Below are 16,349 nucleotides of genomic sequence, written 5' to 3' on the forward strand. Positions count from 1 at the left end.
TGAGTCATTTGGGATGACGGGGGATATCATGGAGCAGGTGTATTGGGAAGTCAGTGAACAATAAGGCTAATTCATTAGTGGGCCTGCTGGTGTAGTATTTTACCGATTCCGCAGCCTTTAAATCATTGGTGGTCTTTAGCGTGCCGGAACAGCGGGTGGTGGAGTTGGAGGATAGATGGCAGGGATCTGAAGAAAGGTGTAGACAGGAGTGGAGACAATGTGAAGTTTAGAAAAAACTAATTGCCGGGCGTGGTGGCTCACGTCTATAATCCCAGAACTTTGGGTTGCCGAGGTGGGAGGACTGCTTGAGGCCAGGAGTTCGGGACCAGCGTGGGCAACGTAGCAAGACCATGTCTCTACAAAAAAAAAAAAAAAAAAAAAAAAAAAAGCCAAGCGAGGTGGTGCGCTCCTGCAATCCCAGCTACTCGGGAGATGGGAAGATCGCTCAATTCCGGGAGGTCGAGGCAGCAGTAAGCCGTGATCATGCCACTGCACTCCAGCCTGGGCAACGAAGCGAGACCCCATCTTAATTAAAAAATATATATATATTTAATACAGGAGAGACTGGACTGCTTTGAAAAGTTGATTTGATGGGAATGTGAGGTTGGAGAGATCTTATGTTTTCCAAGACTAGAAAAACATTGTGGTTCCGTTCAGCCCTCCCGGAAAATACCTAGGGGACATAGAGAGCAGACCGAGTACCTGTTCGTTTCCCCAGCCCTTGGCCGGCAGGGCTCCCGCAGCGCCCTGGGAAAACTTAGGGAAGGGCAGGGCTCACAGCGGTTACCGGAAGTGACGCATTCCTTCTCGCGAGAAGGCAGACGCGAGAGCATCGGCGGTCCGGAACCGGCCTTGGAACAACGGCGGAGCCTGAGGCCGCTTTCCCTCCCGCCCCATGGAGCGGCCCCCGGGGCTGCGGCCGGGCGCGGGCGGGCCCTGGGAGATGCGGGAGCGGTTGGGCACCGGCGGCTTCGGGAACGTCTGTCTGTACCAGCATCGGGTGAGGCGGGGCGCGAGAGGGAGCGGCGGTGGTTTTGAGCGTCTGTGGAACACAGAGCTGACAGTGTGGGATAGATGGTTGGTGGGACCTTGGGCCGTGTTTGTGGGCCAGTGGGCTTGTGTGTGTGTATGAGAGAGAAAGATACTCTGCCTGTGTGTCCAAAGTTGTATCTGAGGTACTGGGCATAGATAGAGCTGTTGCGGGGAACTTGGGTATGACTGTCAGGCTGTGACCAGGTGTTTAGTGAGTGTGACTGTGCGTGTGTGTCTCTGTGAATGTAGACTGTCAGGGTGTGTGAGGCAGATGCACGTCACAGTGTGTATGTGCGAGCACGAATGTGTGAGAAGAGGGTTGAAGGAGACTGCCTGTTGGAATGTGTGCGTCCGTGTGTGTGGGTCCGTGTGTGTGTGTGCGCGCGCGCGCTTGGAGGCCGTGTGATATCAGTGGGGACTGCAGTAGACAAGGAAGGCTTCATGATGGGTCCAGAGTTAAACCTTTGGAAACATGGATGGGCTTTGGAATTGGGGATGTATTCCAGGTCGGGACAGTATGAGGGTAAGTTGGTGCAGATCATGGCTTCAAACGGAAGGCGATATTAATAGATTGGAGATGGGAGGCGCTGCAGTCGGTGGAGGACAGTTAACATCAGACTCAATAATTTTACTTTGATTTAATAGAGAATGTTTAACCATTGTAGCAGCAGTTAAAAAATAATATTTGGGTCATGTTTGTGTGTTTGTTTGTTTTTGTTTTCGAGACGGAGTCTCACTCTGTTGCCCAGGCTGGAATGTAGTGGCGCGATCGTGGCTCACTGTAGCCTCCTTGTCCCGGGTTCAAGCGATTCTCCTGCCTCAGCCTCCTGAGTAGCTGGGATTACAGGCGCCCGCCACCACGCCTGGCTAATTTTTTTGTATTTTTAGTAGAGACAGGGTTTCACCATGTTGGCCAGGCTGGTCTCGAACTCCTGACCTCAGCTGATCCACCTGTCTCAGCCTCCCAAAGTGCAGGGATTATAGGCGTGAGCCACTGCGTCGGCCTGGGACATGTATTTTTTGATATAAAAAATGATAATAAAAGCTATGAACCCTTTCCCCAGAAAAATTCACAGATGCACATCCACGCAACCATGCATTGCCATTTGAGAGGTTCATGCTTTCCTAAAGGACATTTTAGGTAAATAGACCCTGGACTAACACTTCCTGTAATACAGGCTTTGTTTTGTTCCCTGTAAAATAGGTATAGTATGATACTTGCATGCATCATGGGTTTGAGAGTTAAATAAAATAATAATGTATGTAAAGCTAAATACAGTACCTGACCCGTGAAAGCCCTCAACTGTTAGCACCTGCTGCTAGTTTGTTGTTGCTGCTGCTATGATCATAATGCTCCTCATTAATTGGCCTTAAACAAGGAAATGTCAAGATTAAAAGTGTTGTTCTAGGAAATTGGTTTTGTGGAGGATAAATTTGAGTGGAACAACATGTGGGACAAGATGAACAGTTAAGATTTTACTAAAATGCCTAGGCTTGGATTGTGAATAGAGAAATGAATTCAAGAGGAAAAGTAATAATTTGTTATCTAAAGGAACATGGGTGTAGTGAGAAAGCTCATAATTTGGGGTGGGAGAAAGGGGAGATAGGCGTCTACCTTGGGGAAATAGGCATGTTTAGGGTAATCAGAATGACAACTGCAACTGATAGAACTGAGGAAGTTTTGTGAACCAGGTTTCTAGATAAGGCATGGGAGAAAATCTTGGAGAAAGAGAATGGAAGGTGAAGGACTAAGGCATTAAATCCTGTGATAGCAGGATAAGTAGTAAATTTAATAATTCTCACCATCAGAGGGAATATAACACACTAAAAAAAGAAGTGGGAGCCAAGTGCTTCCAGTGGCATGTTGCCTGTGTTATCTAAGCCTGCCTATCGACTGGTCATAAGGAAAAAGGATGCATGCTGGCAGCTTTTGTGACTTCTTTTTTTGGTCCCTGGGTGGGGATGGATGAATTCATCACTTTTTGTTTTATTATGGTAAAGTATACATAACACAACATTTATCACTTTATCTTTAAGTGTACAGTTAGGTAGCATTAAGTATATTGACGTTGTTGTACAGCCATCACCCTATCCCCAGAATATTCCAGCTTTTTAAGCACATAACTTTGTTGTTGTTGTTGTTGTACATCTATAAACTTCCCATAGAACATTCTTTGCGAAAAGGTAGAATTTCACAGAGTGGATGAAATATAAATTAAGGAGTTGAAGGATCTTACAAAGTGGGATTTTTGAAATAGATAACTTACTGCTCCATTAACATGAGCATTTAGGACTCAGTGCTGTTCATGGTTGTGCCTGATTCTCATCTCCATGGTGGTAAAGGCCTGCATGGGACATAGATATAACTGGCCACCTGCTCATAACAAAAGGAAGACTGAAGGGAGTGAGAACTGTGGGTAGGCTAGCTTGTAGTCTATCCTATTTTCCTTCTTCTCTACGCACCAAGTATCATCTTATCTCTAGCCTCTTTTTTCCTCTCAGCCCCCAATTCACACTACCCTATCCAAGCTGTGTCTTGCTTCCCCACCTATAATATATTTTTTCTGTCCTGGCCCCTGGGCTCTTCTTTCTTTATTCACAGCCTTTATTACAACTCTGGTTTGTGTCAGAGATTACATATGTTGGCAATTCTTTTGAAATCTCTTCGTGATATCGGAAACATAGTGTAGCCTGTTTTGCCCTGGCTGCTGTTTCTGAGCTGCATTATTAGCGTTGCCAGAATATGATGGGATCTGGCTATTTCCTGTAATGTACATCAGAATGGGTTTAATTTCAGTCAGAATTGGCTAAATTACTAGTCACAGACCAGAGATGTTAGGTTCATTGTGTAGATATGGAAACAGAAGTACACTCATTGGTAGGATTTTTTTCCTTCATGTCATTTAAAATGCATACATTAAGATTGGAATTTTTTGCTTTAGGCTTGGTTATATTAAAACTTTCTCTTGCTGTTTGGAGTCCAGGAAGCCCTGAATTACCTTCTTCATTCTAGTTATGCTGGGAGCTGGGGCCCATATTAGTTGTGTTGATTAAGCTCTGAATGAGATTTGCTGGGGAGACAGGATCTTTTTTTTTCTGACATTACACATGAGAGAGTTCCAAAGAGACCTGTTGTAAAATCAGTTTCAGTCACTTTTCCCTTGTGTGCTGTTGTGTGTTTGAAGGTCAGTTTTAAAGCATTGGTGTAATAGTCTCATGGTTTATCTTTTTAAAAAAGCATTGCTTCAAGAGAGCTGTGGATAAATATATTTAATTAGTAAAGCTAAAAAGTTTTGTTTTAGGTTATTTCTTTGGTAGCAAATAAATCTGCACAAGAACCTAATTTTTTTTTCCTGTTGATTTTCTATTTTGGCAGGAACTTGATCTCAAAATAGCAATTAAGTCTTGTCGCCTAGAGCTAAGTACCAAAAATAGAGAACGATGGTGCCACGAAATCCAGATTATGAAGAAGTAAGTGTACTCCTTGACTTATATTCCCCTGGTTCTACAGCCCAACCAGATGTCATCATCGGGAAAGAGATCAGGAATCCACTCTTCTCAGGATCTTTTTGGGAACATGTATTTTTTTCTCTCATTAAATATATTATGTTTCAAATAACATCACATTAGGATTAAGAAGGTTTAGTTAGGTCGGGCGTGGTGGCTCAAGCCTGTAATCCCAGCACTTTGGGAGGCCGAGACGGGCGGATCACGAGGTCAGGAGATGGAGACCATCCTGGCTAACACGGTGAAACCCCGTCTCTACTAAGAAATACAAAAAACTAGCCGGGCGAGGTGGCGGGCGCTTGTAGTCCCAGCTACTCGGGAGGCTGAGGCAGGAGAATGGCGTAAACCCAGGAGGCGGAGCTTGCAGTGAGCTGAGATCCGGCCACTGTACTCCAGCCCACCAGCCCAGGGTACACAGCGAGACTCCGTCTCAAAAAAAAAAAAAAAAAAAAAAAAAAAAAAAAAAAAAAAAGAAGGTTTAGTTAAAATCAGCTAGGACACTTACACACTGTTGGTAGGAATGTAAAATTGTACAGCTGTTATGGAAAACAGTATGGTGATTCCTAAAAAATTAAAAATAGAATTACCATATGATCTAGCAATTCCATTTCTGGGTATATACAAAAATGAATTGAAAGCAGGGACTTCAAGAGTAATTTGTACACTCATATTCATAGCATTATTTTTCACAATAGCCTAAAGGTAAAAGCAACCCAGTATCTACCAACAGAGACATGTATAAACAAAATGTGGTATACTCATGAAATGGAATGTCATGCAGCCATAAAAAGGAAGGAAACTGACACATGCCACAGCATGGATGAATCTTGTGGAGATTATGCTAAATGAAATAAGCCAGTCACAAAAAGACAAATACTGTTTTATTCCACTTATATGTGGTACCTAGTCTAGTCAAACTCACAGTGAAAGAAAGTAGAATGGTGTTTGCCAGACAGTGAAGGGACCAGCAAGTAGAGAATAATTTTTAATAGGTGCGGAGTTTCAGCTTGGCAGAATTCAACAGTTTTGTGCAGTATAGTGATAGTAGCAAAACAATGTGAAAGTATTTGATGCCAGGCTGGGCACGTTGGCTCACACTGTAATTCGATCACTTTGGGAGGCTGAGGCGGGTGGATTGCTTGAGCTCAGGAGTTCGAGACCTGCCTGGGCAACCTGGCAAAACCCCATCTCTACAAAAAATACAAAAATTAGCCGGGTGTGGTGGTACATGCCTGTAGTCCCAGTGACTCGGGAGGCTGAGGTGGGAAGATTGCTTGAGCCCAGGAGGTCGAGGCTACAGTGAGCTGAGATCATACCACTGTACTCCAGCCTGGGTGACAAGAGCAAGACCCTGTCTGAAAAAAAAGGAAAGCATCTGAAGCTACTAAACCATACACTTAAAAATGGTTAAGGTGGTAAATTTTATGCTATGTGTATTTTACCACAGTCAAAAAAGTATTTCATTTCAGTTAACGAAAGTCAGTTAGGGTATGGTGACTCACACCTATAATCCCAGCACTTTGGGAGGCCAAGGTGGGTGGATCACCTGAGGTCAGGAGTTTGAGACCAGCCTGGTCAACATGGCAAAACTCCATCTGTACTAAAAATACAAAAATTAGCCGGGCGTGGTGGCGGGCACATGTAGTCCCAGCTACTTGGGAGGCTGAGGCAGGAGAATTGCTTGAACCCAGGAGGCGGAGGTTGCAGTGAACTGAGATCATGCCACTGCACCCCAGCCTGGGCGACTCTGTCTCAAAAATAAATAAATAAATAAATAAATCACCCCAACATTTTGTGGCTAAAAATAGCAAACATTTAGTATCTTATAGTTTCTGTGACTTAGGAATTTAGGAGTGGCTTAGCTGGGTGATTCTAGCTTAGAGTCTTTCCTGAGATATCTCAAGATACTGGTTGGAGCTGTAGTAATCCAAAGGCTTAACTGGCACTGGAGTATCTGCTTCCGTGCTCACTTATATGACTGTTGGCCAGAAGCATCAGTTCTTCACCGCGTGGGCCTCTTCATGGGGAAGCTTGAATGTCTTCATGACATGGAAGCTAGCTTCCCCAGAAAGATCTTTTCCCCAGAAAGAGTGAGTGATCTGAGAGACAGAGACAGCGAATGAGCGAGGAAGATGAAAACCGACATATCTTTTATGATCTTTCCTCGGAAGTGAGACTCCATCCTTTTCCACCACATTCTGTTTGTTACAGTGAGTCACTAAGTACAGCCTACATTCAAGGGGAGGAGAGTTAAGCTTTTAAAAAGAGAAGTAGACATATTTTAAAACTTCCACAGGTAGTATGCTAAGTGCTTTACAAATCATTCTTCCAGTTATCACAGCAATCTTATATTTAGGTATTATTTTGTAAGTGAGGAAGTTGAAGCATATAGAGTCACATGGTTGGTAAAGTGTGGATTTGAAATAAATGCTTTCTGACTCTAATATATCTGTGCTTAATTTCATTTTGCTTCTCAAACTTGGTTATGTGGCAGAATTACCAGGAAAGCTTAACAATATAAATTATCAGGCCCTACATGTACATGGAAATTATGTTTGTTTCTTTTTCTTTTTTTTTTTTTTTAAAGAGATGTGGTCTTGCTGTGTTACCCAGGCTTGACTTGAACTCCTGGGCTCAAGTAGTCCTCCTGTCTCAGCCTCTGGAGTAGCTGGGACTATAGGCATGTGCCACCACAGCTGGCTAATTTTTAATTTTTTGTAGAGATGAGGTCTCAGTGTTACCCATGCTGATCTCAAACTCCTGGCCTCAAGCAATCCTCCCACCTCAGCCTCCCGAATTGTTGGGATTACAGTTGCAACTGCATCCAGCCTAAAATGCCAGATTTGAATCCTTACTTGACTACCTACTGACTGTGTTACTTAGCCAATTTGTGCTTCAATTTTCTCCTGTGTGGTGAAAGTATTAATAAATCTACCTATATTAGGATTATTGTGACAAGTAATTGAGTTAATATATTTAAAATGCTTACTGCTTGGCACTTAGAAATGTAATAGTAGTAATAGTGATGGTATTTTTATGTATTTTTTTAAATTACTAATTTTTAATTATACAAATCAGAAATTAGAGTATTATAAATAATACCGATCTTTCCCCCTCTGTTCATCCACCCTCAATTAAGTAGCATTTCAAATCCAGTCCCTTTTTATTGGAAATAAAATTTTTTTTGTAATGTTTTTCTTTCTTATTAGGTTGAACCATGCCAACGTTGTAAAGGCCTGTGATGTTCCTGAAGAACTGAATATTTTGATTCATGATGTGCCTCTTCTAGCAATGGAATACTGTTCTGGAGGAGATCTCCGAAAGGTAGTGTGGATGTTTTGAGATGAGAGATAGTAAATCACAAACTTTAGCATTATTTGAATCATGTTAAATATAATAAACTAGAATAAGAATCGGAAAAACTATGGTCTGCTTCCTGTTTTGTAAATAGTTTTCTTGGAACAAAGCCACATTCATTTCTTTACACATTGTCTGTGGCTGCTTTCTTATGACTGCAGAATTGAGTAGTTTAACAGAGGCTATGTGACTTGCAAAACCTAAAGTATTTCCCATATGGTTCCTTACAGAAAATGTTTGTTGACTCCTGATTTAGAAAATGCATTTTTGTTGTTGCTGTTTGATGGGACTATAGCAGTGGTATTAGATGAAATTTTCAGTGGTTAAGGTGCTTGTAAAAAGTTGTTTTCTGTATTGCAATCTTTCTTTTCTACCTAATTTTAAATGTGCCCATATGACCATTTTTACATATATCCCTGAGATTTGTCAGCCTTTTCCAGTTTCAAGTGCTTTTTGCTTCTTTTTACTTTTATGCGCCTTATCATGAAATTTACATGCCCTCAGTATGGATTTGGTAATTGTATTCCCTTGTATTTTATTATGACTTACTTTCTCATTGAATATCCTCTTACAGTATAGTAATTAATGTGTGGTCACTATTACAGCCCAGCAATTTGCAGAACACATTTTTAGATTTCTTTCTTTTTTTAGCTGCTAAACAAACCAGAAAATTGTTGTGGACTTAAAGAAAGCCAGATACTTTCTTTACTAAGTGATATAGGTATGTAATCAGTATTAAAATACCATTGTGATGTAATTCCCCTTTGGTCCATAAAAGATTCTGTACCTTTTTGGGAATTCAGGAGAATTGTTGATACATTGTACAAAGTCTATAGAATTTCAACATCTATAAGAAGTTATATAAATCTATTACTTTTGATGCTAAATTAAAACTAGGATATTTTGACTGGGTGCGGTGGCTCACGCCTGTAATCTCAGCACTTTGGGAGGCTGAAGTGGGTGGATCACGAGGTCAGGAGTCCAAGACCAGCCTGGCCAACATAGTGAAACTCCATCTCTACTGAAAATACAAAATGCCTGTAATCCCAGCACTTTGGGAGGCCGAGGCAGGCGGATCACAAGGTCAGGAGATCAACACCATCCTGGCTAACACAGTGAAACCCCGTCTCTACTAAAAAATCCAAAAAATTAGCTGGGTGTGTTGCGGGTGCCTGTAGCCCCAGCTATTTGGGAGGTTGAGGCAGGAGAATGGCGTGAACCCAGGAGGCAGAGCTTGCAATGAGCCGAGATCACACCACTGCACTCCAGCCTGGGCGACAGAGCGAGACTCTGTCTCAAAAAAATAAAAATAGGCCGGGCGCGGTGGCTCAAGCCTGTAATCCCAGCACTTTGGGAGGCCAAGACGGGCGGATCACGAGGTCAGGAGATCGAGACCATCCTGGCTAACACGGTGAAACCCCGTCTCTACTAAAAATACAAAAAACTAGCCGGGCGAGGTGGCGGCGCCTGTAGTCCCAGCCACTCGAGAGGCTGAGGCAGGAGAATGGCGTGAACCCGGGAGGCGGAGCTTGCAGTGAGCTGAGATCTGGCCACTGCACTCCAGCCTGGGTGACAGAGCAAGACTCCGTCTCAAAAAAAATAAAAATAAAAAAATAAATAAAAATAAAAAATAAATAAAAATAAAAATAGAAAAATTAGCTGGGGACGATGCCACATGCCTGTAGTCCCAGCTACTCGGGAGGCTGAGGCAGGAGAATTGCTTGAACCCAGGAGGTGGAGGTTGCAGTGAGCCGAGGTCGCGCCACTGCACTCCAGCTTGGGCAACAGAGTGAGAGTTTGTCACACACACACACACACACACACACACACACACACACACACACACACACAAACTAGGATATTTTATTTATTTTTGGCTAGGAGTCCTTTTTTTATCTAATAGGTGTTCCAATAGCTGACAAAAAAATCATGTGAAATGACCTTACTCAATTTCACTCCCCCTACACCATTGACATAGTAATTTTTTTTACAGTGGAATTACATCTCCTTGAGAGATGGGTCCTCAAGTCGACTCGTTTTTGTTTGTTTTGAGATGGAGTCTAGCCCTGTCACCCAGGCTGGAGTGCAGTGGTACGATCTCAGCTGACTGCAAACTCTGCCTCCCAGGTTCAAGTGATTCTCCTGCCTCAGCCTCCTGAGTAGCTGGGATTACAGGCGCCCGCCACCATGCCTGGCTAATTTTTGTATTTTTAATAGAGACCTGGTTTCACTGTGTTGGCCTGGCTAGTCTCAAACTTCTGACCTCACGATCCGCCTGCCTCGGCCTCCCAAAGTGCTGGGATTACAAGCGTGAGCCACTGCGCCTGGCCAAGTCAACTCTTGGGGTGAAAAATCTCTGCTTAATCAGAATGACTCCAGAAAAATTCCTAAAATAACTAGTACCTAACCTTTTGGAGGAACCTCAAAAACCAAAAATTTGTTTCTGCGTAGATTTTGGTTTTGCCTCTTTTCCAAGGTCATGAGAGCTAAAGTCCAGTTTAAATGGTTGATTTAGGTGGGAGAAGGGGGCTTATTAGAGTTACAGGGATTTTCCCAATTGCTTGTTGCATTTCTATTTAATGTTAATTCTAATGAGTTAAATGAACATATAGTATAATTTTGTAGTATTTGTTTAATGTTACGTTTTTCTGTGAAGAAAACCTGAACTACTGTAATATTAGTTGTGTAGTTACGATGATCCATATAAACTTGAGCATCAGAGCAGATTTGTACAAAATGTGAGGTGAATTTTTCTTTTAACTCAATGCTTTCTGTTACTTCAAAGTGTATTTTAAACTTTATTTAGGGTCTGGGATTCGATATTTGCATGAAAACAAAATTATACATCGAGATCTAAAACCTGAAAACATAGTTCTTCAGGACGTTGGTGGAAAGGTAGGTGAAACCTGAAGTAATGTTTCATGCCTATTGAATATAGTCTGTCTGATATAGTTAGTCCTTGAGCTTTGGTGTCTTTGCTGTATGCCCGTAACACTCTTTTTCCATTTCAGACCTTACCGCACTGAACTGTAGTTTTGTGTTTAGTTTTTTGTCCCTTCTGCTAAACAGTGGTTCCATTAAAGAAGGAACCACACCTGTCTTGTTTTTCTTTTTCTTTTTTTTCATTTTTCATACTTAACCCAGCTCCTAGACTTCACCTGTCTTGTACATGTCTGTTTTTCCAGCATAGTATCTAGCAAAGATACTGGCAGTGAATACATAATATGTTAACACTTACTATTTTATTCTTATGAAGCACATCCAAAACACATACACACACATCCTGGGTTCACTTTAAGGAAAAACAGAAAGTATATAGATCTTTAAAACTTATTTTCCTTCCCCCAATTTAAATGAGTTATCTGGAGAAGAACCAGAAATTGTGAATTGACTCTTAAAATGTTCATTTAATTAGTAATTTTTAAGCAGTTTTCTTGTTTCCAGCATCCAAATTTCATTCCAGTAAAGACTTAAAAGCCAAGCGTCTGTGCCTTGTGTTGAGTTGTGTGTGCTGTCCCTTCAGTTAGTGGAAGATAGTTGTTGGTCTTGGGGGTGTTGGAACCTTAGTGATGCTTCTTCTCTTAGGAGCCTTTCATGTATGCTTGGCACCAAATATCTCTGCTTTTTTTTTTTTAATCCAAAGACTTCAGGACATTCTTGAAGTTAGATCTCAGTATTTACTCACATTTAATCCACTCTGAGGGGGTATGATGCTTCTTCAAGTTTGGAAGTCACCCTTGCCTTTACTTTCCAGTTTAATGGATCGAGCTTATTTTGATTATAGCAAAATAAAAATTAATAGCCCACCTGTATTTAATTTTTACCATGTACCAAGCACTGTATTACCTTCTTTACTTTCATTATTTCATTGGATCCTAATAACAATTCTGTGAAGTAGGGACTGTTAGTCATCCAATTAATTACTGAGAGAGGTTAAATAACTTGGTAGATCAATTAGATTACTGAGAGAGGTTAAATAACTTGGTAGATCACACACCTGGTTAAGTGGTGGCACTCAGACTTGAAATATTTTTGTGATATTACAGAGCCCAAGCTCCTCACCACCACCCTCTCTATAGCCTTATAAGGATATTGTTGTCTTTCCTTTTTAAATTTCTCTACCATTTAATACTTAATCTGTCTTATTGTTTTTCAGATAATACATAAAATAATTGATCTGGGATATGCCAAAGATGTTGATCAAGGAAGTCTGTGTACATCTTTTGTGGGAACACTGCAGTATCTGGTGAGGCCTGTATTGTTTCTTTGAATTTAAGTGTGCGTAGGATTCTCTTATTTCTGAAGATTATGAATATAGTAGTTCAAAAATAAAGTAGTTTTTCCCACACAGTGTTGGTGTTTAAAACATTTTCTCTTTTGAAGGCCCCAGAGCTCTTTGAGAATAAGCCTTACACAGCCACTGTTGATTATTGGAGCTTTGGGACCATGGTATTTGAATGTATTGCTGGATATAGGCCTTTTTTGCATCATCTGCAGCCATTTACCTGGTAAGAAATGGATGAGAACTTGGGCATGCTTAATGGGAATGGAAATATTTTCATTTGTCTACTTTTTTTTTTCTTTCTTTGTTTAATTGCCTTTGAAATATACAATTGAATATAATTAAATGGCAAGAAATCTTTTTTTTTTTTTTTTTTTGAGACGGAGTCTCGCTCTATCGCCCAGGCTGGAGTGCAGTGGCCGGATCTCAGCTCACTGCAAGCTCTGCCTCCCGGGTTTACGCCATTCTCCTGCCTCAGCCTCCCGAGTAGCTGGGACTACAGGCGCCCGCCACCACGCCCAGCTAGTTTTTTGTATTTTTTTAGTAGAGACGGGGTTTCACCGTGTTAGCCAGGATGGTCTCGATCTCCTGACCTCGTGATCCACCTGTCTCGGCCTCCCAAAGTGCTGGGATTACAGGCTTGAGCCACCGCGCCCGGCAAGAAATCTTAAGAGTATTTGTGAGAATCACTTTGTCAGCTGAGGTAGCTTTTGATTTTATAGGCATGAGAAGATTAAGAAGAAGGATCCAAAGTGTATATTTGCATGTGAAGAGATGTCAGGAGAAGTTCGGTTTAGTAGCCATTTACCTCAACCAAATAGCCTTTGTAGGTAAGTATAATTTAGTTAAGGAAGTTTGCCTCAGTTTCTCCGTGGTTGTAAAGGAACAGTAGAGTAGTTTTCTGTTTCAAGTTGCATTATCCAGTAGCATTTTCTGTGATGACGTAGAAACTTTCTATATCTCTGTTCGCCACATGAGGCTATTGACTACTTGACAGGTAGCTAGTTTGGCTAGGTAACTGAATTTTGAATAAATACTAAATGTAAATAGCCATTTGGGACTGACTAGTGGCTACCGTATCGGACAGCACAGATCTAGTGGAAACAAGAACTGCCATTTGACTGATTGACATAGGTTCTTAGGATAATGAAGGAAATGGGTTCTTTGCAGAATGGATTTGGACTCATCCGTTGGAATTGTCAGTAACTAACATGTGGAGTTTTGAGTAGTTTTTGATGGAAAAAAGTTTGTTCCCTGTCATTTCATGAATTTGAAAGTAAGTTATGAAATGGTATAGACAAGTGATGTGGGAAAGAAAGTGGACAACCTACAAAATTACCTTTCTAACAGTATAAAGGGAAATTGGAACATAATGATTTGCTTTTCACCCTATTTTGTATGTTTTCTAGTTTAATAGTAGAACCCATGGAAAACTGGCTACAGCTGATGTTGAGTTGGGACCCTCAGCAGAGAGGAGGACCTGTTGACCTTACTTTGAAGCAGCCGAGATGTTTTGTACTAATGGATCACATTTTGAATTTGAAGGTTAGTCTTAATGGGTCTACTGCATAAGACCAGCATTGAAATTAACAAGTTTATTTGGAAAATTAGCATAAATGTAGTTTAATAGTCTTTTCCTGTTGCTTACTTATTTATTTTGAGACAGGGTCTCGCTCTGTCACCTAGGCTGGAGTGCGGTGGCACGTTTTAAGCCCACTGCAACCTTCACCTCCCAGGTTCAAGCAATTCTTTTGCCTCAGCCTCCCAAGTAGCTGGGACTACAGGTGCATGCCACCACACCCAGCTAATTTTTGTATATTTAGTAGAGATAGGGTTTCACCACATTGTCCAGGCTGGTCTTGAACTCCTGACCTCAGGTGATCTGCCCGCCTTGGCCTTCCAAAGTGGGATTACAGGCGTGAGCCACTGCGTCCAGCCCTGACGCTTATTTGAAAAAAGAAAATTATATTCTTAGAGCTGATTTTTTAAAAAAATTTCTTTAGCAAGCTGTCTCAGTTTGCTTCTCTGTGGTCTTTGTTGATTACTCCTTTGAAGCAACTTTTTAATTTACCTTTTCCCATGTTGTTGCCATTATCCTCATTCATTTATGTCTAGTCTTACTGGATTTGATTTGGTAAGGAAGGTTCCTATCTGCCTTTCATGGCTCTGCACTTACTCCCTAACCTATAGTTAATTCAATATGTACTACCTATCTCATCTTCTGAAAATGCTTTTTTATTCTTCTGCCCAAGAAACTAACATAGTTCTTTTTTTAAACAAGTCAAGTGTAAACTGATCTGCTTGGCTTTTTGGGGGGGCTTTCCCTAACCAAGTTTTGCCTTGTACCTGCCTCTTTTAACCTTTATCTCATACAAGACCAGCTTGTCACTGCTCCTTATACCTCAAACCCATTATCTACCTTTATGCTTTGATAGATGCTATCCTTCTGCCTAGTATGATATCCATTTCTGTGTATCTACTCACCTACACTGGCATGTCTTCAAGAACTTTTCTTTAAATGGTCTCTGCCACACAATTTGTCATTTAAAGGCTATATTCTCTATTTCTCATCTTCCATTCATGCATCTTCATATAGATTGTTTTCTTCTTCAATGTTGGGATTGTTTTACTACTTTTATTAACAATCACCCACCCTACCCATCCTAACCATCCTAACCATGGCATTCAGTACAGAGCAGGGCATGTATCAGGTTCTTAGTAAAGTATTTATTGATATGAATGAGAGCTATAGATAGTTCTGTTGGGCAGTGTACCCAGAAACAACTCTCATCAATAGTCTTTACATTTTTATTGATAGTTTATAGTATACAGGTTTCTAAAATTGAAATGAGAAATTATAATCATTTAATGTTGGAGTACATGGCGAGATAGTTCACTTTAGTCTGGAACTCCTGAGCTCACGTGATCCTCCTGCCTCAGCCTCCAGAGTAAATGGGACTGCAGATGTGCGCCAGCTCTCCTGCCTAATTTTTAAAGTTTTGGTAGAAATGGGGTCTCGCCATGTTGTCCAGGCTGGTTTTGAACTCCTGGCCTCAAGTGATCCTCCTACGCTGACTTCCCAAAGTGCTGGGATTACAGATGTGAGCCACTGTGCCCGATCTTGGCATACTTTATTAAATAGAAACTTGAGGCCATGTGGATGTCATTCTTGGCTAACACTGAAAAGATACCTAGCTTCTTCTTGACTTGGTTTCCTTCTACTGTGCCAAAGAATAAATTATCCCTCAGTGCGTTAGGAAAGCAGGGCTTTAGTTCTGTGTTGCCTCTGAAACATTTCGGTTGTGAATGAATCACATCTCTTATTTGTTTCATACTCGTCATAGGAATTATAGCATCATTTCTGCTTTGAAGGGCATGTGTGAGCCTCTTGTTATAAGGCATGGGGAAAGATTCCACATTATGGAGTTTGTAGTTTACAGACTTAAATTCAGTTTGCAGCACCACTATTTATTTATCTGTGAACTTGAGCAAATGTTTTTTGTCTATCTCAAGGACAGTAATATCTTCCTCAAAGCATCAATATTATTATGAGGTTATACAGAGTAAGGTATATATAAGGTACTAGTTATAGTAGTTCAAGAAGCTTCAAGGATGCTTGTTAGACATGATAATAGGACTGAATTTTGAAGAATGAGATTTTTTAGGGAAAGGGTGGGGGTGGGATAGATTTATAGGCAGCAGAGCATCATGAGCAAAAGTACAGAAGTATGAACTACAAAACAGCTTGGTGTTACTGTAGGACATTTTCCTAAAATGTTTATATATATTGTACAAGAAAGGAATGATGTCTGTTTGATTTTCACTTAAAAAAGGAAGCAACAAAACAGTTACTATTTCCCTTTTGAAAAAACAGCTTAGCAAGTCTGATTGTATGCATACTTTCCAACTGTTTATTATGAAAATCTTTAGATACGTAGAAGAGTTGGAAAAAGTGTACTGAACCTACCACTAAAAATAATGGTGAAACAGCAACATTTAATTATTTTTTTCTTTGCCTCTTCTTTCATGCCCCTAAATGTAACTGTATTCTGAGTCTCTTCTTGGTTCTTTTTCCATTACATTTCCTTTTTTTTATTAGGCAGTCTCTTCAACTGTATAGCTTTACCTATAAACGGCACATGGATAACTCCTAAAGTTATTTCTCTCCATA

General features: G+C 40.9%; 1 protein-coding gene across 3 annotated transcripts in view; it reads left to right on the forward strand.

The window, feature by feature from the left end:
• Positions 1 to 813: 813 nt before the first annotated feature.
• Positions 814 to 16,349, forward strand: part of CHUK (component of inhibitor of nuclear factor kappa B kinase complex) — a 44,702-nt gene continuing 29,166 nt past the window's right edge. Inside the window, exons 1-9 of one of the 3 annotated variants that reach the window (XM_010356085.2) lie at positions 814 to 1,000; positions 4,409 to 4,503; positions 7,749 to 7,863; positions 8,548 to 8,617; positions 10,703 to 10,791; positions 12,053 to 12,142; positions 12,280 to 12,404; positions 12,901 to 13,008; positions 13,588 to 13,723. In XM_010356085.2, the coding sequence (XP_010354387.1) occupies positions 896 to 1,000; positions 4,409 to 4,503; positions 7,749 to 7,863; positions 8,548 to 8,617; positions 10,703 to 10,791; positions 12,053 to 12,142; positions 12,280 to 12,404; positions 12,901 to 13,008; positions 13,588 to 13,723 (933 nt within the window). In that variant the 5' untranslated portion in view covers positions 814 to 895. The remainder of the gene's footprint in view (positions 1,001 to 4,408; positions 4,504 to 7,748; positions 7,864 to 8,547; positions 8,618 to 10,702; positions 10,792 to 12,052; positions 12,143 to 12,279; positions 12,405 to 12,900; positions 13,009 to 13,587; positions 13,724 to 16,349) is intronic. The other 2 variants (XM_010356087.2, XR_004059965.1) reach the window with 2 other exon arrangements.

The sequence above is a fragment of the Rhinopithecus roxellana genome, chromosome 11, assembly GCF_007565055.1.
Source record: "Rhinopithecus roxellana isolate Shanxi Qingling chromosome 11, ASM756505v1, whole genome shotgun sequence".
NCBI classification, from domain to species: Eukaryota; Metazoa; Chordata; class Mammalia; order Primates; family Cercopithecidae; genus Rhinopithecus; species Rhinopithecus roxellana.